Below are 27,447 nucleotides of genomic sequence, written 5' to 3' on the forward strand. Positions count from 1 at the left end.
GGGGCAAGGGTCATGGAGGGCCCCATTTGGGAGCTCCTGAAACCTGTTAGTGGGTTCGAGAAGGGAGGCGCGACCAGGGACGGAGCCAGGCAACGCTGGTGGGAATACAGGGGTCGAGATCAGGAGCTCGAGGCTGGCGTGTTGGGATTGGATCGTCTCGTCGTTGCTGCCGTCTCGCCATCGTCGCTGCCATCTTCGCTCGACATTGAGCTGCTAGATAGCCTAAGTGTCTCATTTAGCGCTGCCCATGCTAGACGGCTAGTGTTGTGTCATAGGCTAGCGAGTAGTGTGGTGTGCACGTAAGATCACTTGTGTTAATAAAAGGTGCCACTACAAATATCGTCTTCGAAGTCACCGCACTACACATGTACTTGCCGACACACAGGACAGCGTGTACTCTAAATGTTAACTTATTAGGTTTACTTTGTCAAGCAGTTCCAGTGGTTGAACTCGCTTGAAACACAAGTTTCCTTTGACTTTGATTCACTGCATCTTTGGCCACCGATAGTCATGAAGTGTTGTGGGACTCATAAAAAAAACCCCACCACCAACAACACTGCTCCATTCAGGAAGGGCCTCGCAGCTTCGACCAATTTACGCGCGTGCCCGTCTGGGAACGTGCCTCGCTTCTTTTCCATGAGCAAATGATCTCCATGGAGATTCTGACCTCCTCAAGTCAAGACGTTCTTCAAGCGCTTATCGTGAAGGCTAAAGAAACACCTTCAGTGTCACGGAACTTGGTACATCGCCGCTGCACCGTGCAAGTAAATTATTTAAAGCTGCACTCGCCTTCACGGGACTCGGCCAAGCATCACTTGTGCTTCTTGCCAATTTGCACAAACATGTGCTCACCAAGTTTTTTTGGCTTCGTTCGTTGGGTCAGAGGTCACCATGCAATTGACGCAACAGAATGAAAAAGTAATGTCTCAACAATGTTTGAAGCCCTGGCCTCTTAATATGGGCATCGATATATTAAAGTCGATTGTTTAAGGAAGAAACCTAGGTGGTGGTGGAAATTTATAATGCAGGAATAGAAGTGGTGGTTTGGCAGGTTCAGAGATCAGAGCATTGAGTGGCTTATACCAATGCCTGCACACACGAATCATCAATTGAAGTTGTTTCCAATTATGATAATTGTTTTTTTACCTTTTTATCTGGCAACAAAACTGACTGAAAAAAAGGTGTCAGTTTTGTTGGCAGATAAAAGGGTAAAAAAAACTATTATCATATTTTGTTACTTGCAAATGAGGTTCCATTGGTTGTTTCCAATTACTTTTCTAAATGCAGCTGAGAAAAAAAAACTATTTTCAAAGATTTATGCGATGACAGTCCACACACTCGTGTATGGGAATTAATGGACTGATGCATCGTTTCAGTCTCCCGTGCGAGTGAGATAAACAGTTACAGAAAATTGCACAGTAAAAAAAATACGATCACAGGTGCAATTCGGTCATTTATTTCGACAATTGTTATCGAATGACAATTTCTGAAAACCACAAAGGTTCAAATGGGGGGTGGGGGGGTATTCCACATCGGGACAAAGCTAAAGTACAGAATTTCAAACTTTGTCATTGGTCAACCGAAGGTGGTGAGAGAAAGCAACATACGTTGTATTAAAGGTATCAGCAATGTTGGTAACAGAGAAACATGTAAACAATAAAAGTACTTTAGTAGCTACGCAAGTATTATTTGGTTCTTTCGGTAAAGTCACGTATCTACGTATCTACGTGACTTTACCCAAAGAACCAAATAAGATGAATTCCTTGCAGTCACGAAAGTTTTAAGTCAAAATTTAGCTACACAAGCATATTAGAATATATGCCTTAAATGGAACACAAAAACTTTGATTTGCAAAACGTGCATTTAGGTGCTCTAAGACAGAATTCCGTTTTACACAAAAATTGGGGGAAAACACCACTTGCATACAGGGTGTGACATACAGGTATTGCTGGTAAATACAGCTTGGATGGTGTAGAAAATTGTCTAATAAAATGGCCACAGCTTATACAGGCATGCAGAAGCCAAAGGACGTAAACTTGACAATTTCACACATTGCTAGTGCAAGCTTATGCCTTTAAGTTAAATTGCCGGTCCCTTTACAATGGCACAAAAGCCAGGATTTTTCGTCTTTCATACGTACATAAATTAACTACTCCAAATCTAGAAGACCGACTTGATTTGCTTGTTCTTGCCAAGACTACACAAGAAGCTATTATTATCGGCATGTTGTTAAACATATACATACAGGCATACAAGTCCCACGTCTTCTACTCAACGTTCGACGCAGTTTAGCTTGTCATCCTTCCCCCGCACCTCCTATGAGCACAATTGGCTACGTACGATGCCAAAGCAATTCAACATACATACAAACAAGTGGTTCACATCTCTACAGGGGCAACGCACAGCTAAAACACATCTCCGTTAACCTATCATTTCACATCCACCACGGTGAAAGCAAATGCATTCTTGCGTGACCCTACCGGTGTTCTTGTCGTCCTAATAACTCGACTATGATGCACAAGCCAATATTTCATGGCCATTTTTAAACACTTGAGTTGAATAGGTAATTTTGTGTTGTTGTAAAAGAGTGTTTTCAGCAGAGATTAATCATTTACAACCTCATCTCAAATACACGGCTGAAGATCATGCCCATGCTGTGTTGGTCATGGGAGTTGTTTGGACAATTCTTCACCATGCTGCTCATTGCAGGTTAGGGAACCTGGTCCAAGAACTGGCTATTTTACCATTCGCCACTGATGCTAGCCATGCCCAGGAATCAAACTCTGGTGACCGAGGCTTGTAGTGCAGTGCATTAACCACAGCCACAGCACCCCCCCCCTTTTAGTAAATATTTAAAGTTAAATATTGCATACAGTGGCGTTCACGGACTGAATTATGATAATTATTTGCAAAACACAGCTTCCATCAATATTAATCTTAGGCTTTTGTGGAGGAATTGCATATGATGTGTTTACAGACACAACATGATAGAATAATAACTTTGAAAACGTATTGTTATTCTGGAGATACACATTTTTGGACAGTAATTCTAAGGGGTTTTAAGAATGCAAAAATTTTTAGGCAGTGCAAAGTTTCAGAGATGAGTTCCATAGGACCAAGAGAACAGTGACGACACTAAAGTTTGTGCATTAAGTGGTCTCAGCATTAAGAAGTGGTCATATCAGTGTCAGCTCTGCTCTACGTTAAAGATGACATTTCAACTAGTGGGAAAAAATAAGGTTGCAATGTAAGCATATATATATAAATAGGAGGCCTAAAGAAACGTTAAAGAGTAAAACAATCCATTTGCAGGATTGTAGGTCAATGGTTCTACCATTTCCTGCAAGGGAAAAGAAAATGTGCAAATGTTTCAAGGGAAGAGAACCACTATTCACAGTTTCTTCGTAACACTGATATAAAGTTGTGACGTACAGTACAGCAAAGCCTCGTACTTTTTTAAAAGGTAGCTACATCAGTTACATTTTTGTGAGCGGGGTAAACAAATGTGTTTTTTTCTTCAAGTATCTTATTTTAGTTTTCGGTGGTATTTTTTTTACACATTTCACCTTAACACAGTGCAACTTTACTTTAAGCCCATATGACACTGTGGCTAAAAGACAAATCACAACACACACGAGTAGGCATTTTAGTCAACCGCGACGGGGTGGGAGGAGGGAAACCCCCCCCCCCGACCCACTAAAACTCACCTACAATTTCAACATCGGATAACGTTCGCCAATTCGTACGCGGGGCTGAAAAATTCTTAAAATTCAAGTTGCTGCCATCAAAATGGGAATCATGTGTGATAATTTTTTCAATTATTTATCGCTCGTCTTTCAGTGAGGTTGCAGTAAAAAAATAATGCCTTGCCCCTACACTCAAAGCTGTTTGTCTTACAGCGAACAACAATGCCACCACCAAAACGCGTGCGCATTTTTTCCCAATGGGGAGACGACGAACAATGTTTCCGCACGTACACGCTTTTTTGTTCTTCTTCTTACACAAATGCCATGTACAGCTTTCAGTCATGCATCCGCAAGGCACCACATTGCAAGGACTTGTTTTTATATTTAGTCTGAGCGCAATCTTCATAGTGCCAAAATAATGCCCAAAATCAAGGTTGTAGGATTGTTCCAAAGTGATTGGCCACACAATAGGCTTTGTTTTTACCTCTTTGTTCTTTCGTATTTTTTTTTCCGAGCAAACGGTAACATTGAGCATTTTCACAGTCTGAGGTCTTGGCTTCTTACCTACACCATTTACACCTGCCACCTATCGTTCCCAATGGCTTCAAAGCAAAACACAAGGCACTCTCTTCCAAAATTACGGGGTTTTGGGTTGACCTAGGAAGCATTTCAACGTTTGTCCTTTGTTTACACGTAATTTACATTTCATCGCAATTGTGCATCTGGATGCTTGCAACGCTGAAAACATGTTGCTTTTGTTTTGAGAAATTAAAAGGATAATTACGTAAAATAAACAGTTACAAGGGGCCCTTCAAAGAAAAAAATATAGATGTTTACAATGCTGTCTCATGCATCCTCTAACAATGTGAAAGTGTTTTGATTTGCACACGTGCGGTTAGAACAAAACAAAAAACACCAACTATCGATCGGGCGCAACTCTCCACCGTTAGTTCGTCTAACATATTGCTCTTTTTTTTTGTTCAGCCATTTTCTTGCACAGGGCAACTAAGGCGCGCTCGCACAACACACAACAACGCTGCCACAAGCTCGCATTAGGAACGCACAAATTGCGGCGTAAATAAATACACCGGTCCCGCTACTCGTGATAACATAATCATAAAAAAACTTCACGTAATAAATAGACTTCAACCCGGGGGAATAGCCGCGGGGTAATAGCTCTCCTCTTTCTTGCTCGCTCATGTGGTCCGCATGTTTGGGCTTGAATTGGGGGCAGCCACGTACACGGGGAACGACTGAACCCCTCCGTTCCCCATCGGCTGGTACTGCGCCACCCCCTGCGAGGGCGCAGCCGACGCTTGCTGGCCGCCCGGCAGTGCACACGAGGCCCAGCCCATGCCGACCGCTCCGCCGTAGGTGCCGGGCGGCGCACCGTACTGCACGCAGAGAAGTGGGGCCATGGGCGCAGCCGACGAGTAGGGGGTCGCGGGCGGCCGCGACCCGGGGCAGCTGCCGCCGCGGCCGCCGAGGCCACAAGCCGTGGTGGCCAAGGGAGGGGAGTGCGGAGAAGCGGACGCCACCACCCCAACCTGCAGGCCCAGCTGTGCCGGCGCTGAGAGTTTGCGCATGACCGGAGGCATCACCACGACGGGAGAAGTCTGCAACAGGAATAATACATTTTTAAGTGAAAGTGTAGCATTGCAATTTCATGGCCGACGTCGCGACTGGTAGAAGAACCTGTCTGACGGAGCTCTACAGAGCTCCTCTACAGGGTATTCGGCCTTCGCTTCCACACTGGCCAGATATCGTGGAAAAAAATGGGGTTACCCGCATTTTATGGGTTTACTCACCTGACCGTGGAGACCAATTGATATGTCCGGGTCGACAGAGGCAAGGGGGGTTTTCAGAAACTTGCCCTATTCTCTTAACCGGCTTCGAACCGGCGACCTCTGGATTGCATGTCCAAGGTGCTCATAACCATTGCACCATAGCAGGATGGGGAAACTGCACAGCGACAGGTAACAAGTGACTCGCTTGGTCCCATGGATTTGCATGCCATTCAAGGAAATACAACTTGTGCAATCAATCTTGATTTGAAGCTTTCGTGACTGCAGGAATCCATACTCTTTGGTTCTTTCGGTAAAGTCACGTAGGTAGAAAATAAAATAAATCACGACGTTTCGGGCACAACACAAGCGTCCGTCATCATCATCATTGTGCAATCGTGTATAATAATTCATTGACTGCAGTGTACTATTGTGTATGTTGCACTTCGTTCGCACCGTACGTAGCCAGCCGCGCGCTAACCAGAGGCGACACGCCGCTCTGCGAGATTTCCCACTGTGTGACGCCACGGCAATAACACAATCCCAATAGAGCTGTGGAACGGATGCAACTAAATATAGGGTGCTTTTTTTTTCTAACACTTATATGGGACTATCGTTTTGAATGGAAAAAGAATGGATAATAAATACACTGTAACATGATAACAAATGTAATGTTAATAGCTTCAAAAAGTCAGAGTCTCCACTTATTCGCCATCATTGTCAACACATGCCTGGAATATTCTGCAGGTGGTCACCAGAGCCCAGAGGGCACATTCCTTATTGTTGCATATTCTCAGAAGCGTTAACATTGTTGCGAAGCACCCTGTATATATAAACCCCTCTCTTTTGACGGAGCTTTACCTCTGACTGGCAAGGCTTTGGCCGCCCGCCCGCCGTATCCTGCCGACTCTGCGCGTGCTTTGTCTTGATGCTGCTGTTGGTGCTGCTGGTGGCGTCCTTAGCCCAGTCGTCAACGAGCTTGTGCAGGTCATCGGTGAAGGTGCCCTTCTTGTTTCCCGGGGCTGCTGCTGCTGCCGCTGCCGCCGCCGCTGCAGCCTGTGCTTGCCCGCCGTGCTGGTTGGCGCTGAAACTCCTTGACCCTTTGCGATGATTAAAGTCCGCAGCAAAGAGATGCAGAAAAAGAGGAGAGGGAAAAACTAATTTGAGTAGGTTATATTTTATTGTATTGCATGGAGATGGACTGTGCACAACGAAATACAATGAGGCCTTTGACTGAATGTTAAAGTAATTTGTCTCTCAACATCCACTTGTACAGGGATTTTTATGCAAATGTTACTCCACATGTTTTCCAATTAAAGTTCAATGTGTCATTGAATATCTTAGTGAGCTCAGATAAGTTTTAGGGTGTTCCAAGTCAAATTGAAGAGGTGACCTCGGCCGATAGGGCTACTCTACCACACATCGCCATCACTTCCTTCCATCTGCTAGATCCCAGTTTCTGTTCAAGTCGACTGGCGTTATGCAATTTTAGTATTCATGTCAAATACCTAGGATAAAAAAACTAAAAGAAAACCATTACTACACATCCATGCACATTTTATACAGCAAATTTACAATCGTTGGTTTCATTATAAGCTTATTTATTATTCAAGGTCTGCTGCAGTGTACAAAATATTAATACACTAAAAATTAAAGTCGACTACAGGCCTCACTGTATTCGGTGTAGTATCACGCCACATATATACGGGAAGAAAACTTTCAGATGATCAATACTTGCCACCATAACATGAGCACAAGGGTTGCATTCTGATGTCCGTCAAATGATGCCAAGCAAAAAAATCAAGAACAGAGCCACGCGCTTCCACCGAAAGCAATAAAACCTGCACAAACGGTGACAAAATAAATGTCCAAGGAACCATAACAGACGGACTCAAACAGAGAAACATCGACATGCTAAGATACCCACCAACGAAAACACATTAAACAATGATCAGGGATGACAATAAGGCGTTGCTGTATTTTTGGCAGCAATAAATTGTACATCGTGAATAAATTATTTGATGATCAAAAATGATTCCTGCGATTGGAACAAAACCATTGCACGACAATGGAATTTGTTAACACATCCAACAGGATGCACAGCTGAAAAACAAATAATGTTCTTAATAAAACCTCTCAAAGCCGGACTCAATTTAGCCAGAATTTGGGGTGAGCCAGGTTACCCAAACTAAACAGAAAAAAATAAAGCTTCTCCACAGGAACAATCTTCACACGCTAATTAAGCTGTGGGTATCAAAAGAAAGTGTGCATATGTTCACTAGCAATTATAAAGCTGTAAGCGTATCGTATATATCTGTTTAATGGAATCATGCAAAACCCATTAAAAGCCAAGTGCTCAAAATCACATCTTCAAGTTTCATCTTTAGACCTCCTTTGCCAGTACCAAGATATAATAATAGGGGTTTTCCCCTCTTTTCTGGCAACAAAACTGAAACCTTTTTACAAGGAATCATGTGTGCATTAACCACAATTACTTGTGGTCAAAATGCAAACAAAAATGTATTCGGCCTTGCACATCCAAAGAGCCTCGCGGCCTTCCACCTGTGCTTCATGGTGACTGATTAAATGACACAATATTAGCTTTATTGTGAATTAAAGCCTCAAGCTTTGTTATTTGCTAAACATCTCAGGTGTTCATTACATATACATTTGATTACAATATGGTATTTTAAAAATCTTGTATGTATGTAGAACCTCTTTCGCACCGTACGTAGCCAACCGTGCTCATCGGAGGTGCAGAAAATAACCTTAATTATTTGTAGGATACAAAGCGTCCCCATTATTGGGAAATGCTCTCCGCCCAATTAGTCCTGCTTCGAGAGGTGAGACCATATTCTTTGGGTCTTTCGATAGGACCATTTAAATGTGGTGCAATTATTTATCTCTCTATATATAATTCGGATAAAATAACTTGATCCACCCCTTCCCATCACAAAATGCTTCATTTTCTTATTTCCCTTCACATTTTTGGAGCCCAGTGTGATCCCTGTGAAAAAAAATATAACAAAGGGAGCTCACACGTACACAAACACAGGCACAATGGCACATGCAGCTATAGAGGAGGAACGAGAAAAAGACCGATAGTTACTACTGCGATCTTTTCCTAGACAAAACCGTCTTAGGGAGTTCCCTGCAAAGCAAAGGAAAGAAACCACAAGTGTTAGGCAAAAACCGCTGGGTAGATCTTGCCCTGCACGCATGACCACTCGGTGATTTTAAAATAAAAAAAACCCCAATTGGGATAAAAGTTTCAATTGCGATAAAAGTTGCAATTGCACGGACACTGTACGTAAAGCAGACCGACCCCGGAAACAGGTCTATGTGCTGTGTGGTTAACAGCGATGCCGTACAATAACGTAATACTGCGCCGACTATTGTACTTATAAATACCAAACGGGAACACGATATTTAATAAACGTTTATTTATTTGTTTAAGCAGTGAACGCGAATGCAAATAAGAATACTTTTGCATGCGGCTTTCGGATAAAAAAAAATGTTATATCTTAATAGACAATAAACCAAATGGACGAATTACTTATTTCCCCCCTCCTCAATACAATTAGGCATTAACAACATACACAAATTCACTTTACGAAATTAAAATGTACATTTCTTTCACAGACATTTTAAATAAACACTTCTTTTGAGGGAATTGCGAGTGGGGGGGGGGGGAAATAAAAACGAAAATTAATGCGAGCCAAGCAAATCCGACAGCCCTCCCAGATCTGCAAACTTTCTCAAAGAGTGAATGCAATTCAGCACAGCATGGAGGCATAATGCACTACGCTAGTATAAGAGTTAGTCAATGGGGGCCTGCAATCGGAGGATTGTCCGCGCAGCTGCCAAGAACCCAAGCGTGAATGTTCCCGGTGCAACGAAAACATTTCCGTCGAGTGAGGTCACACGTGATCATCTCATCTGGTAACGACAAGGGTGGGGGACTTGGGGAGGTCATCTCGACTTGGGACTGGCAACAGTCAAGGTGATTGTTTACGCGATTTGTGGGTGGAGCGCTAATGGATTCGAGTTCACGTGCAAAGAATGCATGTGCGCGCACAAGGGGAACCCGTCAAGTGAGGAATCAATCGGCCTGTAGACATTACACAAAATACCTCGTTTACGCATGCCTCCATGACTGTACGCTGAACTGTCAAGATACATCAATTCCGTGCGCATGCGTTTCGGTTTAGACCAACCACGTTACAATTAAAAGCGGCCAATTCCTGTTCACTACTGGAAATTGAATCACCAGAGTGAAGACTGAAACATTGCGGTGAAGGGTGGTCCAACTATTTTAAACCGAAGCCAAAAGTTTTGGCTGTTGATGTGGAAACAATGGAATGTGAGCCCAATACTATTATAGGGCTTCAAGTGCAGACGGGCACAGCAGCGCCACCCTGTGTACAATCGGGGAGAGCTGCCAACAGCTGCACGTTTAGAGTTTAAGACGAAGAACAATTACAGATAGACCAGGACATGGATCCACTGATGAATCTGGTACGAGGTTTGCTACTAGATTTATTGGCGACTTTCTCGGAGGGTTTGCGGAAAAGTGTCCAACCTACAGGTGAAGGTAAGACAAAAGAGGGGGGAAGGAAACGAAGGAAGACACTCTCACAGGTCAAGTTGTTAATGACAAACGGTACACGCTCCAAACGACAGCACGCCGAAGCGACAGCGAACGCGGTTTCGTCACCGGGGAAGGAACGCCAATGCCTCACTGCGTCAGAGTACCACTGGACGTCGCGACAGCGGCACTCATGAGCCAGGCCGACGTTGCTCGCGTAGCGCCCTGGTGTCGGGTGCAGCCAAGAGAGAGGTAATGTGACTCTTAAGAACAAATGATAAATATTCAATCAGCGGAACTGTGCACAAAAGGTGCGGACGTCGGAAAGAACGGCGTGACTCATGCGACTCCCCCGGCGTGGCGAGCGAGTGCATGTCCCGACCATCCGAGACACTTTGTTCCTTTTTTTGTAAACTATACTTTCACAGGCTTGAGAGCTATTTTATGTATCTTTTATTACTCGAACGGTTATTACAGTGCAAAAACGAGGCAGTATTCAGTGTTTGGTACAAGTGTCGCAACATTGATTCATAACATTAGTAATAAAAAGGCGATACAACGAACCCTGGTGTTCAAATACTACAAAAGTAGAACATTTTTACTTTTTCTTTACTCAATTATGAGACCACCATACCGTAAACGCAAAGTTGTCAGCATTATTTTCACATAAAACAACCGTTCTACATAAAGTGCTTTGAAGAAATTGCGATTTAACATCGAAGCGCACTTGTTCAGCAAATCAAGCAACTTTTCAAGTTAAACACACAGTCGTAACAATCGTCCCCACAGAAACAATGGAAAAAGTCCAACGCCATGTCCAAAACAAGATGGACTTAACCCAAACGTAGCAGATTTAATTAAAAACATGTCACCTTCTCCTTTTGGCCAAAACCACTGCCCCCCCACCCCCACCGGCCGTTTAAAAAACACAAAAGCAATACAAAAACGCATAAAACATCGCGAGCAAATAAAAGAAGGCTACTTGGTGCCTTAGGATCAGCGGTTCCCTACCTTGGCTGCTGCCACCGTGACCCGAAAACGATGCGTCACCGAGCACGGCGTTCTGCACGCACTCCTGCTCGGGGGCAGCAGCGGCCGCTGCGGGCCTCAGCGCCTTGGGCTGCTTGGTCTGCACCCCCGCGGGGCACGTGCTCAGCTCCGGCCGTGCCACCGCCAGCGGGCTGGTGACGGCGTCCACCAGCCAAGTGCCCGCCGTGCCGCACGCCGAGGAGGGCCCGGTCGCGCCTGCGGTCGCAAACGATTGTCAGTCGTCGTCCGTCGTCGATCGAAGCGACAGACCCCATCACCCCCCCAATCCGCCAGACACCACCGCGTGCTTCTTCTTCTTCCTGTCGTACGGCCGATGCAGATGCAGAGCTACAACTACAATTTCACATTCAGGTGGTTGAGTCAGATGACTGGGTCAGGAGGTGCGGAGTGTGTCATCGCTTCGATGTCTCCTTCGCATTTGCGGATCGGGGCAATGCGTCGTTTACACGTTGTACTGTCTATTCTGGATGACCGCAGTCGCACACTGGAGGGTTTTTTTACTTTCCTCCCCAAGCACTGTTGTGCGTAGACTGCCTACGGTCAAAATCACCCGGAATGCGTCCGGTTCTCGTCACACCTCGGAAGCTAAGCAGGTTTTTTCGAGCTTGGATAGTGCTAAGATGGCATGCATAACGGCCGTCATAGGCTGTGGGTATAAACTGTGAGCAGCAGATGGTGCAGCGAAGCCCCAATATTGTGCAAGACATTTGTTGCCATGTCTATGCTGCTCACCCTTCCCGGACCCAGACTGACCAGCGTGGTGAAGTAAAGCGATTCCTTCCAAACGCAAACACTTATTATTAGATATTTCTATTACACACACACACCAATGTAGGATGCTCGCCTCACCCATCTGCCAGGCTAAGTCCTCCTGTGATCGACACAATTTGAGGAGAAGACACGGGGCCTACTATATTTAAATTACCAAATCATTATATTCCCGTATTCTATGGTTGCAAGCACTGCAATGAACATAACGTCCCATTGAACCACTCGGCATTGATTCTCAAAAACACGCACAAAACGTGACCACCCTTTTAAGCATGTATCCACGTTGATTCGTACAGTGAGTACAAAACAAACGAGTGAAAGTTAAAATTACAGAAACAGCTGATTAGAGCACGTCACAACTAATGAGAGAAAATATGTTTGTTTTTGTAAAGGAAGCTTGGCTTCTGCACGGGAAAACTCGGTTTCTTTCCCAAGGGAAGCCGTGTAAGAAAGGCTCAAATAAACACACCGTTTCCACAATTTCCCATGCAAAGCGACAGTTTGTTTTTCTGGACGCCTACTGCTAACATCAATGGGACATCATTTTGAAAGCTCATTAAACGCCGTCAATCTACCCACTCCTATGAATTGCTAGACATCAACATCTGTTGCTTGTGTTCTGGATTGTTGCCTTTTTTTCCATTTCGGCACTATCCCAATTTTTTTTTAAGGAACAAATAACGAGAGGGTCACTTTATAAAAACCTTGCACGTATATTTAACAAAAAAAATTATCCTCCCACTCTCCGACTTATAAATCATTCTGGCTCGGTAATGGATGCCTTTCCTAATTACTCAGAATGCATTAACGTCTATATTTAATTACGTGCGAAGCTAAATCTTTCCAATTTATCGCTTACAATGGACAAAGCACTTCCACACTCAGCCGGACATTGTTAATTATTCACGGCTACTAACACGGAGGGGGAACAGAAAGAAGAGGCGCATGGGAATGGCTGGGGGGGGGGGTGTCACTCGCCACTGGCAGGCGACGGCGCGGTGGCTTGCGCCTGCTCGCCTCTGCCTACTCCTCCTCCTCCGCCGCCTCCTCCTGGTGGCAATTTTCCGGCCCTGGCCGTCCGCGCGCCCTTGCCGTTGCGCCACCGCCGGCCGGAAGGTGGCACCAGCTGCGGCAGTCCCGCGGGGGTGGGCGGGAGTCGCCCGAGGTGCTCGTAAAGCTCCTCCATTTCCCTCCTCTGCTGCGTCTGGAGCTCCGACAGCTCCTTCAGGTGCCTGGGGGTTGAATGGAAAAGAAGCAGGGGGGGTGGGGGGGATGGGGGGGGGGGGCTTGACGCCGGCGCGGACGTTTGGCAACACGCGAACGCGGGGGACTTTGCGGCGCCGACGGACAATGCCAGGATTTGGGGATTTCGGCCAGAGGAACCATTGCCAGAGCAATGGCAACTCCAGAGCGCGGACACCACCCCCCCAAAGGGTGTCTCCCTCGATGACTCGGCCGATGGAAGCTCTTCGTAAACGACGGAGCTCGGTTACAAAGCGACGGAGTTGTTTTGTCCGGCCGTCTGTTGCGGGGAGTGTGCTGCCGAGAGTTCAGCGGGCCCACAAGGAAGCGCGAGCACGAACGTTAACTCAGTTCCTTCGATCCGGTTACCAATGACGGTTTGGATCAAAAAGATGAGAAAAAGTTCATGCAAAATAAAGGTTATTCCGCACAAACTTTCCCCTGCCATAGACGTGTGCAAATTCCACCACTGGTCAACAGCAGTCAATAAAGATGAGCACAACCCCATTGTTTGAGCAGAGCAATAGTTTGATTTTGACTTAAAGCTTTCGTGACTGCAGGAATTCATACTCTATGGGTCTTTCGGTAAAGTCATGGAGATAGAAAAATAATAGACGTGATTTTACCGAAAGACCCAAAGAGTATAATAGTTTGATTGTTCATCAAGGCATTGATTACTGATCTTGCGCAGGCCCAACAGTTTGAACTCTGCACTACAATATAATACTGGTAGGAACCTCCTGGTTACACCAGCCCACAGGGGATTGTGTCCGTCGTGCAGGGAGGGGCTGGGTGGGGAGGGGAGGGTGGTGGAGGGGCTGGGTGGGGAGGGTGGGGCTGGGTGGGGGCTGGGTGGGGTGGGACAGGGTGGGGTGGGGCTGGGTGGGGAGGGGCTAGGTGGGAAGGGGCTGGTCACCACGTGGTGCCCTTATAAAACTCGACGTTTAACCTACTCACGCCGGCTTGTGCCTGCCCTCACAGTCGGCCATATTTGCGGAATACACCACGCCGCCGTTGACCCTGGCCATTGACCGAGCAACCCAACGTTCCTACCAGCTCCCTCCGCAGGAATGTGATTGCTTCAAATATTATTGCAGGTGTGTACCAATTTTATTTTATTGAAGGTGTGCTTCATGTAACCAATGCACAACAACAAACAATAGCATCGCAATTGACATCAGTTATGAACAGGAAACTTCACTGCAATATGAAACCATTCACGTTTGGAGGGTATTTACTTTTAAATTAATCATCCACCACATTTGTGAGCACCGCTTTTCAGGTGAGCAAGATACCACGCAGTCTGTGCTCGGGGTCTTGGCGGGACAACAACCACGCCAAAAGACAAGTCGACCATCGACGCAGTCTCACCTCTCCCGGAGTTTCTGCAGCTCCTTCTTTAGGTCTCCCTCATCGGGATCCGAGTCCAAGTCGCTGCTTAAATAGGGCGACCGCTGTTCGTCGGACGAGTCCCTGGCTTCATGGTAAGGGTGCTCCACCATCCTTGCAGAGCGAGGCTCGAGGCTTGCGTACATCTCATCATTGTCATCCTGGTCTCCGGGTGCACTCTGCTCCGGAATGACGGAGACCATCGGCTGGAATGAAACCACCCCCTTCTTCGAGGGCGTCTGGCTGGCCGTCGTCGCCGCTAGCACCGCGGCGATGCCGTCATCCTGCTCCTCGGCGTGGCACGCCGTCGAGTTCGTGGGCACGGGAGAAGGCGCCGAATTCTCGAAGCCTGCGCGACGATTTGCTCGTTGGTCCGAGTTTGCCGAGTGGGAATCGGGGGCCTTGGCAGCGGTCGCGTCCATCTGCGCGCCAACGGCAGCGAGCTTTCCGCTCCCGTCAGCGGCGGCGGTGTGCTCGTCCACGCTGCGTCTACGCAGCACTTGCCCCGTTTCCATCTCTTCAACGGAAGGAGCGACTGTCGCCGATCCGGGGTCCGCAGTCGCCTTGGTGCCGGTTTGCACTTCCTGCGGTGTTTCCACTGCCACTGGAATCACCTGCAGTGGTACCAATTATAATGAAGGTGAATTGGTTAATCTCTAAGAAACTATGTCGTGTACTATTTAAACTAAACGCCCTACTGCAAGTGAATAAGCCAAAATGTAACCAACATATTAGCGCTGAGGTCAAAATGTGTTTTAATGGCCATGTAAAAGCGAACGTTAATTTTGTCTGTCGTTGATTTCTACACTTATCAAACACACATTTCAACACGTAACATATTGCTTTCATTGCCCAAATACGATGTTTGAGTCCATTAACCGCTGGTCTTCTTCAGCAAGAATATTTGACAGCAACGTGTTATACCGGGCAAAGTTTAACCTATTTCCACTGGCCTTGAGTCTCATCAGTTGGGTGCGGCTACTACTCAATAAATGCAGCTCCGATGTCTGGTGTTATGGATAATGTCCGCACAGGGAAATTGTGGGTCCCAGGGTAACACTCGGTGTGGTTCAACAAAACCGTACGGAATAATCAAGAGCTATCTCGCCAGATTGTAAGCAATATATAAAACGATTCATGGGTGAAAAAATCTAATAATTTAATCGATCAACTAATGGGTGCATAACGATGACAATCAAATTAAGACGAGCTTAATGTCAGGCCATTTCTTCTGGTACTAAAGAGGTTGCGAGTTTAGTTCTGGCATAGCTATTACAATTATATGTGCAGTCTGTCCAATGATGTCAATTCAACCGTTAATGATGACGATGATGACACACAAGGAGACAACTGCCGAAAATTGCGAACTCTAGGCTTAATTTTCACTTTACCTATGAAAAGGGGGACATGGTGTAAGAATACACGGTGATTCAAAAGCACACGTTGCTTATGTTTGGGTTAGATTCTGCTATCCCAAGCAAATAACCAATTATTAGTCTTAAGTTTATACCATTGAAGACCGTTGATTTCGCTGGAAAGGGCACTATATAAATCCAAAATTGAATAGACTTCAGTGAGAGATACAATCGACGTTCAATGTGATTCATGTATTAACCTGAGTGACTTGAAGACTGTTTCCGAGGGCAGACCAGGTTAAAGTGTGAAAACTCGCTTTTGGTCCAGGCATAACATTTACATTTTTCATCTCATGAACGAAGCATTTCAACTCATGTCAGGCAGCTCGGGTGACACAGCCAAGGTCCACATCTAGAAGGTAAGAAGTGTTTGTGCTTTGCCTGTGTCTTGAAAAAAAAAACACATATCCAATGGAAATCCTGGGGTCAAAATGCTGACCAACTAGCATTTGCGTCAATGAACTGCGTGTATCTTAACAGCAATGCTAAACTACACTCAACTTTTTTTACTTTACCTGGGAAGATTCACCGAGCTATACAGCTCTTTTCCAGAAGTGGCCTGGCCACAAACGATAGCTAAACCAAGTGGCGGCTTACCATCACGTGGACATTTATAGCAGCCGAATGCTCTGAACGCGGACGAACGTCGCTTCTCGGCGAGTGTCCCCGGGGGAAAAGATCAAGGGCGAGACATCACCACACAGCCAAGGGCCATTGACGCAGAGGAGGAAACAAAATACCTGAAACCGCCCAAGTTTGACGACGGGTTGGAGACGCTCGTCGAAGCGAGCTTCAGACGGGCGCAACTGCACGCCGGCACTCGCTTGGGAATCTTGCCCGCGTATCGCCGCCACTGTGCAACAAAACCCGAGACAATCAGTTCGTTTAACACAGATTTCCAAGGGCCTCGCACGGACTGGGCGTTCGAAGGAATAATCATCATGCGACGTACGAGGCCGTGTGCCGATGCCAACACACGCTCAAGATTACACTCGCGGCATTGCCGTGCGTCTCGGTGTGGAGCTCTGTGCAGGCATGCAAAGTTCCTTAGCGTGCACTTGGGCAAATTTGTATCCAACTGATGTGTGGTCATTGGAGTTAATCAAATTGCACTTGGCAGTAAATGTTTGCCCGTTCTATATTAAGGCACACCTGGCATCGGCAAGGAATATATTACACACGCTGGGCAAGTGCTAAAATCCCAAACTGCAGCTTCCAATACGGCAGTCCACTTTGTATAATGTATCATAAACACACAATAAGCTGTAATCTCTTAATGGTCATGGAACAATATTAAACACATACATTCCAGCCCTGTATTATACTCCAATTACATATGAAAACCAAATGTTTCTCTCTGGCAAGAAAAATCATTGCCTTGTATAGCCAACTTACGAATAACATACACTCCCACCGCCCATAAACATCCATATAAAAATAAAGCCTGATATACACGGAAGAAAAGATGCACTTACTTTCATTATCTGAAATACTGAATCGTTGTGAAAATTCATCAAGACCAATACCTCCAGATTCACCACCGACAGCCTGGAAATAAATAATAGGCACCGTTCAAGGCAGATATCAACAAGACAAAAATTGCATGAAGCATATTTTTTTAAACAGTAGACATGACTGATTATGTCTTTCCATTTGTTTCAAGCACATTTAAATATTTTCAACTCTGTGCACGAGACCAAGCTTAACACGTAAACGTATTGGTGCACAATTCAGTATCAATCAGTGTGTGAAATCTAATACTGAAATGGAAAAAACACCATTAGTCTGTGTCAGCGCTTAGTGCATTTTTTCATACCACTGAAACACTGGCTCTTAATATGCCCACATCCATGAAGATAGTGCATCACATATATTAAAGTAAAGTGAGCAAGGGCGGAGTTGTTAATGCATTGTGCTACGATTTAAGCGTTGCACTTTCAATCCGCGCTGTGCCTAACACTCATATCTTGTGGAATATCAACCTAGTTTGTGTCGTGCCTGGGTCAACTGAGCCTAAAATGAGTACAGTGTCAGCATCAACAACAGAGATAAAAGGCAACTGGGAAATGCTTAAATCTTGACTTAAAGCTTTCGTGACTGCAGGAATTCATATTCTTTGGGTCTTTTAGTAAAGTCACGTTTACATCGCAACACAAGCAAGACGATTGATAGTTAATATTTTTATTATTTATTCTATCTACGTGGCTTTACCGAAAAACCCAAACAATGGGAATGCGTAGATCTGGTCACAATAGCCCCTTGGGTGCCACGCTGTTCTTAATAGGTGCTTGCTAACAGTATATGCCCCAAAGCTGTTATGCTAAACAGTGGATAAAACTAAATAAGGTTTTAAATCACTAAATATATTAATACACATGCACCTCTGATTAACACGGTTGATTACGCATTGTGCGAGAGAAGTTTAACATACATACACACACAGTATGAAACCAGATACATATCTTGACTGTAAAGCCAACTTTGTCTTATAGCTTATGATTTTAAAAATAAATGTTAACCTGCCCACTGCTATGAAAATCTTAGCAGTCAAGTATTAGCTGCAATGTTGTCATTTATAACATAAATCACCTATTACCGAACTGCGAAAATAAATAACAGTCAAAGGGGTTCAAGCTAGCAGTTCGTCCTGGGGAAAAAAAGCGTAACAAATAACAAGCTGAGATCACATGACTTGTCAACAATAATCACACGCAAGATAAGGCACTGGTGTGGTTGGCATAATGCTTTGGCATCGTCACAGCTGTGCCAAGCTCCTCTGAATCTGCCCAACCTGTCAGTGCGATTGTGCAGTCACAGAGAGCACTTTCGCTGCCATATCGGCTGGACGCTATAAAAAGAACAAGCAGCAGCATCCACAAAGAAGACTCGGCCAACCAGGGAAGAGAGAGATAAATTAAAAAATGTACATGCATAGTAAAAATTCCCACATAATGCTCTATTCAGCTGGTTTCTGCCGAAATACAAGAATGTGTCACTCTGCTGCAATAATTGTGTTGGTGTTGTTGGGGCAATGCAGGCAGCATCTGCGTGAACGTCATCAGCTGCCCGATTTATTTACAGCATCAACAGAACGTCCTTGGGATGCAAGGACGTGCCATGTTTTTAGAAAATTGCACTTCAGTCTCGCAAGACTGGCATGGTCATAATTTGTGTTGCTTTTTACATTTTGCGCGTCTCAAAAATAGGCACAGAGAGCGTAGCGGATTCTGATATTGGTGGAATTTCTTTTCTGCTTCATAAAAATAAACATTCATTGCATATTTGCATTATTTTAATGAACTAAAATGGCAGGTGTGTGCAAGCTATACATTAATAAACGTTATTGGGTTAGATCGCGTTATTTATAAATGTGTCGTAACCCTGCACCACACGACACGGCCAATCAGTAAAAAAGTGTCACGTTCACAAAAGACAAATAGTTCACTACTTTAGCCCACCGGTGTGTTGAAGAGTGAATCCACAACATTTATAATCTTTGAGTACGACGTTTAGATGGTAATTACATCCAACATTATCGGGCAATGCTCCACTACTTTAGCCAGAATTCTGGCAAACTGCCCGATGATGCTGGATGTAATTACCAGCGAAACGTCGTACTCAATTTTTTAAATGTTGTGGATTCACTCTTCAACACACCGGTGGGCTAAAGTAGTGAACTATTTGTCTTTTGTCAACGTGACACTTTTTTACTGATTGGCCGTGTCGAGTGGTGGAGGGTTAGGACACATTTATAAATAACGCGATCTAACCCAAAAACGTCTATTATGAATAATATTGGTCGCGAAAGCCTACGTGTTAATAAGCTATACATTGTTTGCCCAATATAATAAATCGAATTATATTTTCATTATTTCAGTATTAGGTTAATTATTTTAGTACTTGAAACACAGAAAGCTCCACAGAGATAAGTTTAGACAGACCTAATTACGATGTATAAAGCACAAAATTTAACATTGATCTTTTGCTATCACCGATTGAGTTAATCTCACTTTGAAATTTTAAGTAAATTTCAACAGAGGGCATCAATTGCACGAATAAAATTAATGTGTACTACCCAACAAAATAATTTGGTAACAAAACATGTTTACAAATGGGAAGCACTATTCAATAACATGTTTTGTTTATCGAATTTGCTGTATTAAAAAAAATGCTTAAAACTCAAGTCTCCATTACTTCCAAAGCTACCGCATCCTATTGGACAAGGGCCTCCCCCTCACAAAGATTAGCACGTAGTAAAAGTAAGCCACCCACCCAGCTGCATAATCAAGAAAAGGGAATCGACTAATTAGGCTCAACTCCAACTTACAGGTGCGTACGGAGAAAGGGAATGAGCTCGGGGACGGCAGGCAGGAAGGAAAGGCAATCCAGCAGGGTCACCACTGGGAAGGAACGAGGCCGGTGGGGTTGGGGGCCGGTTGCAAGCTTGGTCGGGAAGCGCAGGCAGAAGAGACTCCTCTGCCGACGCTAGGGCGGGAGGGAAGGCAACACTTCCGAGTGCGGCATGCGGGAACGGGGTCGCGTTCTGCTGGCAGGATGGCGTGCCGGCTGGCGTAACGGCGGCGGCATTAGCGGCGGCGGCAGAAGTGGCGGCGGCGGGGAGGGGGAGGCCCGTGGTTTTGCTCGGCGATTCTGCGCCGCCTTGATCAGCACCGCAAGTTTCCGAGACGCTGGCCGCGAGATCTTTCTGGCCATCGCCGTACGTCGCAGACGACACGGACGAGCTAGAACTGCACGAGTCCTGAAACAGGGTCCTCAGCTTCTCATCCAAGTCCTTAATATTACCAGCCTGGGTGGGCACCTTGGGGGTGTCCGGCTCAGATGTGGATGTGGACACTTCGCTATTGATTTGCTGCGACTCCACGGTCTGGGAGTTCGCTTGAGCGACGTGCGTCTGCGCGTCGCCCGCGACAGCCGAGTACGAGATGCTCCCTGGGGAGACCATGGGAGAGTCGGCCGCTACCGGCAGCCCGGACTGGGGCGGCTGAACGGGTGCGCACGGCAACGTGGCGCTGCCCGGGGTTACGGCCAACATCAACGCGCACGGCTGGTGCTCAAGCGACGGGGATGGCTCGAAGCCAGAGGAGCTCACGGCTAAGAGGGGCGTCGCATTCAGTGCAGCGACAGGGGCTTCCAAAACAGTAATGGCCAGGGACATGGGAACCTGCACGTGGGCGCTCGAGTGCTGCCGTGCGTGCTGCTGCTCTGCCGGCGGAGGAGCTACAGGGAGGGACGCGTCCGGAGCGCCGCACGCAACCGACGCGCCGCCGCCGCCGCCGCCGCCGCCGCCGCCGCCGCCCCCCTCTGCCAGAGCGACACATACTTCGGGCGACGGCATTTCTGCCACGCCGTCCGCGATCGACTCTCGGCAGACGGCGCTGGGAACGCTTATGAAAAGCTCGTGCGGTGCTGCGTCATTTTCTACGGAGGGGCTGGAGAGGAGAAGGAAGGGCGGGGGGCCGGCTTGGAAAGTCGGCGGTGCCGTGTTGGGGCTCTCGGACAGCTGGCAGCCCTTCCTCATCTCGTCGAACATCCGTTTCAAGCTGACGACCGAGTCCGAGTTGGACAGCCCCGCTCTGACATCGCTTCCTGCACGCGTGACAAAACAAGGATAAACGCAGTGTCGCTGTTCGTCATTTGCTTGAATTCAATTTCAAATCCTGGTTTTTTTTTTCACACGTACCAACATTTAAATTGTACGTTGCTGAATGTATATTTATGTAAAATGTATTCAGCACCGTACGTAGCCAACTATGATAATCGGAGGTGAGGGGGAAGGACAACAAACTAAACACAAAAATCAGTTCTAAAAAAAATTGTTAAGCCTATCAAATTATGCAAAAAGAGTGATGAAACTTGAACATGAAGCTATGTCAACAGTAATTGATTCCATTATTTTGATATTCAAAGCAGAAGAAGAGTGTATGGCCTCTCACGAGCACGCTAAAACACAAATACAAATTTCATCAAAATTAATTTAATACATGAACAATAACTGTTCCCAATAAAACATTCAAAGCGGAGTCCAAATGTACGGCCTTGGAGAAACACAGTGAAGCATTGCGGACTGATAGATAGACAATTTTATAATTGGAGACAATATTTCATAAAACAGTAGGCCAGCAACATTATTATAGGAGCATGATTCACTCACCACCCCCTGGTATACTGACGAGTGAATGAGTCAGCGATGACTCACTGTTTTCATTTGTAGCTTCAGGTACCCAGGGCTCTGTGGGAAATACATCTGTTGTCGAGTCGGCCTCAATGCCGATATCTTCCAGCTGACTCTCAAGCACTGGGCTCACGATGAACTTGCGGCCTCCCGTGCGAACCACTGTGGAGCGTCTTGTGGCTTCTCCTTGAAGCAACAACAAAAATAAATGAGAAACACACTCATTGCATACTCACAAAGAGCATGAGCTTAGGCTCGCTGCGGCGCTAATTTGATATTCCCAATGTTAAATAAAGCATTTACACGGAATGCCTTGCAGACAATGATGCTTGTAGCCATATGCGTCATTAAAAACCACCTCATGGGGGTCATGCGGCATGCGCAGGTTTTGGAAAGCCTTCTGAATTAGTGAATGCCTCTTAGCCCCCAAGTGTCAGATTAATGTACTTCATTTACTAACGTGTTGTCGTTTGTTAAACTGGATATTCACCAATAACATGGTTGTCTTTTCGTTTTGGATTAGATTAAGCTGTGAGATGTGACCATTTAGGCATGACTATAAAGTTACCATCTATTTGGCTGACATTATCATGCAAATAATAAATCCGGCATGTTTGCTTTATTCCGTCCGTCATGATCGCGGTTTCGGGTTCAATAAAGACATTATAAAAAAGATGGAAATAATTATTATTTTAATTGCAGGCTTTCATAACCGATATGATTATTCATAATTAGATAACGAAATGAAAATTAAACACCTATATACATTCATGGGCTCATCATACATAGTTAACCTATGTGTCCTACTCTAAGATGTATCTTTGTAAAAAAACATGAACTGTTTACGAGATATATTTTGGATAAAATAAAAAAAACTCAAATTTAATATGTATATATAAATGATAGGAAATGCAAAACAACAGCTTATTTTAAGGCATGGAAATGAATTCAGAAAAGCAAATTGCAAAAATAAAGCCGACAATAGATTCACCTTTGGCATGGAATGGAACAAACTGGAGAAGAATGGATCCACACTTGGACAACTTCAGCTTTTTAATGAGATTAGGTTTTAACTTTGTGATGGTACAAGAATGTTTGCAATACAAGTGATTCTGTAGTTGTTTTCTATTTAACGAGTCGGGAAATGTTGATGTGCATGGGATTCCTTCTGTATGAGCGTGTAAACAGCTGCGTTGATTCTGGTTATCCAGAGCAAAGTTGTGCTTACCACAGGTAAGTGAACCCGGAGTCTTCATTGACGAATGCTGCAAAAAATTGTCATACAGATGCCAATTTTTTTACTGCAAGGACAGCTCTTAGAGGTTCAGTGCAATTTGCTGAGTCAACTCTTGAATAATAATTTTAAAAAAATCTATTACACATTTTGCCAAGAGCAAAACCGGCAATTCGCCTTGCTAGCGCGATTCTGTTTTGTGTCGATTGAAAGATGCCAGTGTGCTCCAGCGAGGTCGCATGTTCCGCGCGCGCATTTACCTTGCATTGATGTTTGGTGGGCTCTTTTTCCCCATCGGCATTGGTGCCATCGAGACTCTCCGTGCAGTCTCCGTCGTTCACCGCCCAGATGTTCATCTCGTCAACCTTCTCCACAATATCTTTAATTTGCTCCGTGAAAATCTCCTTTTCCGAATCCAGTATGAAGTTGTTCACCACCTACAACATCGTATGAAATAGAATTACCTATTTGTAACGTGACATATGAATATGGAATAGTTTTTTCACGAACAAAGGTTTTCCTGTGGGCCTAGTAAATGAACCCAGCAGCAGCAAACCCTGCATTTAACCATATACAAGAAATATTATTTCGTGAGACACAAAAACAACATTTACCAACTGACAACTACAGGTTGAAAACAGAACCTAACGCTCATATTTAATGTTCATCATGTACATTTTACAAGCCCGAAGGAAATGTAATGCTGACGCATCCCATAATTAAATTTAGAAAACATTACCGCGCTGTGAGGCGATGAGGGCGACAAATTGCCGCGTGCGAATGCTGCACATTAACGGTAAATTGTGTCCGCATTTAAGATGGCATACCATGTAATCCGCAATCTCCTCTGGGTCGTCATAATCTGGCTCAAATTGAAAGGTGACCGTCTTGTGGTTGTGCGTTTCCATTTGGCATTCAACGACCTTATCTCCCTCTTCTGAAACCTTCAGCGAAACAATGCAGAATGCGCGTGAGAAAGCAGCTTACAACCACACTCCAAGCAAGCGGGGGCGGAAAGGACAAACCATTTTAAAAACAAGCCATCGTGTAAGACGGCCAGCTGCTGGTATTAAGGGCTACAGCAATGAGCTGGCAGCATTGAAATCCTGGGCTCGAATCCGATCACACACCGATGATTCAACAAAGTTCTCGAGTGTCGTGAGTTTATGGTGTCAGCCCAAGATGACTGAACAAAAACATCACGTTAAGTAGTTGTTTTCCTTCACTTTATTTGGATAATTCCAGCTATGAGCCTTGAAGTTGGATATTTAGAGTTGATAAGGAGGCCTAATTTGAAGTGATTTCAAAAGTAATTCTGTGACGTCTTCCGAAGCCATTCTCTGATGCAGAATGATACATTGTTAACTGCAAACACACCCACGGTGTGACACATTTCACCTGTGGCTACACCTAAGGTACGTGAGCTGTACAAAGCACTGCATCTCAGAGCTTTAAGTGTAAACATCTGCTTCAACGCTTCAGTCATTTTCAATATGGAACCAATTCCCATGACAAATAAATCACCGTATAAACAAGAGCATACAAATTATATCTAATGAACACAAATACATTTAATATAGAGCTCAACATTTGGGACTGCCATCATCATAACCATGGATCATCTTAAAGAATTAATGACAATTTAAACGTGTGTGCATATAATACATGCAAACATAGCAACATAGAAAGCCTCTGCATTCAATCTAATCTCAAAATCCTACACAATAGGAGAGGAAGATCAGTTTAAGAGAGGAAGGAAACGTAATCAATGGAATATAACTTCATAGCAACGGGTAACGAGGTGTACAACTTAAAACACACAACAGCAGTCGGTCACATACGGGTACGGAACTTTCAATAGAACCCATCCGTCATCTCACATTGAGAATGGTGACACGTGGCTTGACAGACTTTTCCTGCCGGGACTTGCGATTGGACCTGCGAATTCTCCTCGAGTGTCTGCCGTCCACTCTGCTGCTTCCGCCCGTCGCCTCGTTCTCGCTCAGCTCTTTGGCGGACGTGGCGTCGGAGGTCATGCTGGAGGAGAACACACAACAAGAGAGGGCCGGAAAGGCTTTGAGAGCGCGATACTATTCACGTGCAGTGGTGTGTTTATCCGTTTGAGATTACATTGATGGTTAATACCGACAGCCTTTTCTTAATCCACGACTGGATGCAATTAAGGCCGAGCCACCCTTTGTTGGTCGTGGGGTTTGTTTGACCATAAATGCACCAAGCTGGTCAGTGAGGGTCTTACTGGACATCTGTGAAAAAGAGCTGTATAATAGCTCATTGGATTCCTCCAGTATGAGTAAATATTCTGATTCTGGTTCTGAAAGGGGGTCCCCCCCCCCCTCCCTCAAGACACGGTTCAGATATCGCTCACCACTGATGTTAGGCATGATTCAAGAGTGAAACCCTGATCGCAGGGATCGAATTCTTACATCCGTAACAAATGCTATCTGTGTTGTTAATAAACATTGGTGAAATATTAAAACATTTTATGTGATGCACTCCAATTCATACATTTCTCATGTGGTAAGATAAACGATATGCAAAAAAAAAATAAGAAACATATTGCATGCAAACATTTTTTCATTTGCAATGCGTGCATGCTGCTCAATGTGACCATGTATAATTTAAACCTGTGACTTGTGTGAAAATTCTAATTACGCGTGGAATTTCCGCAACACAAAAAAAATGTATAATCATGTTAAAGCAGTCTCAGGGATTAAGCTGAACGTGTGCAGACAATGGCAGCCACAAACAAATGTGGATCCACTTTTGGGAAAAATAATTACAAATCACATGCTTACCTCTCGTTCATGGTTAATCCTTGGGCGATCTGTGCTTCATTCATTTCACTTGGGTTATCGACACCAGAGTTGGACACCTATGAAAATGCATTGCCACCAGTTATTTTGTGGATGTTATTTCGTAGGTATATTCATTTCGTATAAACCAATAAAAGCATACGAATAAAATCCTGTAATCCCTGGCTCTCTTTCCAAATAACATCCAAAGGTTTGATGGGATTTTATTAATTGATCAAGCTCAGTGAGTTAATGTCACGTATATTACCCCAAAGCAATAACATAGTGATGTTAATATCCAAAAGAAATGAACGGCCGATGACTCACGTAATTAACAAGCAGAACTTCACACAGAGGCCAGACTTTCAGCGAAATGTCATTGAACAAAACGTGGCAATACGGTCAAGAACATGACAGATGCATCACATCAGTTTGATTGAATGAACAAGCTTTCCGACACCGGCAAAAAAGTCACGGCACATCCAAATTGAATATGCTCTTCTGTAAAGTTCGGTAAAGGCTGGCATACATCATGACGCATGAATATCATTAAAAGCGAACGTTGCCCAAAAAGATCAAGGAGACATTTCTTACAATGACACGGTTAGCATCATAAACTAAACTATTAAACTCAACAATTTTTTATTTTACCAGGTAAGTCCCACTGAGCTATACAGCTCTTATTCAGAAGCAATCTGGCCACTAATGATAGCTGAACGAAGTGGCTCATCACGTGGAAATTTATATCAGCCATCTAACCTATAAAACGCATGTTTATAAATGAGGGAAAAACCGGACGACCCGGAGAAAAATCCACGCGACCACGGCGAGAGAGATACATGCAACTCAAAATATACAACAGGCGGCAGGGTCGGGATCGAACCCACGACCTCCTTCATACCCGACGAGGTAGTTAACATCTCGCCACCAGTGGCACGCCCCTAAGAACAAATGCGAGTCGATTCAACCTCTGTGCAAACGTACCTCTTCTTGTACCTGTCGTTGAGGCTGGGCGGGAAGGCTCCGTGTGGGGTCGTGCTCCTGACCGCTCGGCATGGGGTATGAGGGCACCACGTCCGTCGCGCTCTGCACGGGGACGTCCAGAGTTGTGTCACGAAACTGCATCGTCTCAGGAGGTGCCACACCTCCCGTGCCAACGGCGGATGCAGGATCGATGCCAGCAGTCACTTTTGACTGAATCTCAGGGCCGACTTCGTGAGCCGTTGGCAGCGAAGGTGAAATCACGGTCTGTGGGCAGATCACAAGCAGCAACGACATTTTT

General features: G+C 45.1%; 1 protein-coding gene across 1 annotated transcript in view; it reads right to left on the reverse strand.

Moving 5' to 3' along the window:
• Positions 1-1,579: 1,579 nt before the first annotated feature.
• The window catches only part of LOC144946117 (uncharacterized), a 77,175-nt gene continuing 51,307 nt past the window's right edge, over positions 1,580-27,447 (reverse strand). Inside the window, exons 15-31 of the mRNA XM_078874871.1 lie at positions 27,150-27,413; positions 26,169-26,245; positions 25,233-25,389; positions 24,180-24,296; positions 23,613-23,789; positions 23,347-23,383; positions 22,143-22,304; positions 20,253-21,532; positions 17,401-17,473; positions 16,666-16,778; positions 14,493-15,124; positions 12,858-13,111; positions 11,070-11,303; positions 9,954-10,283; positions 8,580-8,621; positions 6,332-6,570; positions 1,580-5,302 (exon numbers count right to left, since the gene is read on the reverse strand). Coding sequence (XP_078730997.1) covers positions 4,883-5,302; positions 6,332-6,570; positions 8,580-8,621; positions 9,954-10,283; positions 11,070-11,303; positions 12,858-13,111; positions 14,493-15,124; positions 16,666-16,778; positions 17,401-17,473; positions 20,253-21,532; positions 22,143-22,304; positions 23,347-23,383; positions 23,613-23,789; positions 24,180-24,296; positions 25,233-25,389; positions 26,169-26,245; positions 27,150-27,413 — 4,608 coding nt within the window. The 3' untranslated portion in view covers positions 1,580-4,882. The remainder of the gene's footprint in view (positions 5,303-6,331; positions 6,571-8,579; positions 8,622-9,953; positions 10,284-11,069; positions 11,304-12,857; positions 13,112-14,492; positions 15,125-16,665; positions 16,779-17,400; positions 17,474-20,252; positions 21,533-22,142; positions 22,305-23,346; positions 23,384-23,612; positions 23,790-24,179; positions 24,297-25,232; positions 25,390-26,168; positions 26,246-27,149; positions 27,414-27,447) is intronic.

The sequence above is a fragment of the Lampetra fluviatilis genome, chromosome 40 (assembly GCF_964198595.1).
Source record: "Lampetra fluviatilis chromosome 40, kcLamFluv1.1, whole genome shotgun sequence".
Lineage (NCBI taxonomy): Eukaryota > Metazoa > Chordata > Hyperoartia > Petromyzontiformes > Petromyzontidae > Lampetra > Lampetra fluviatilis.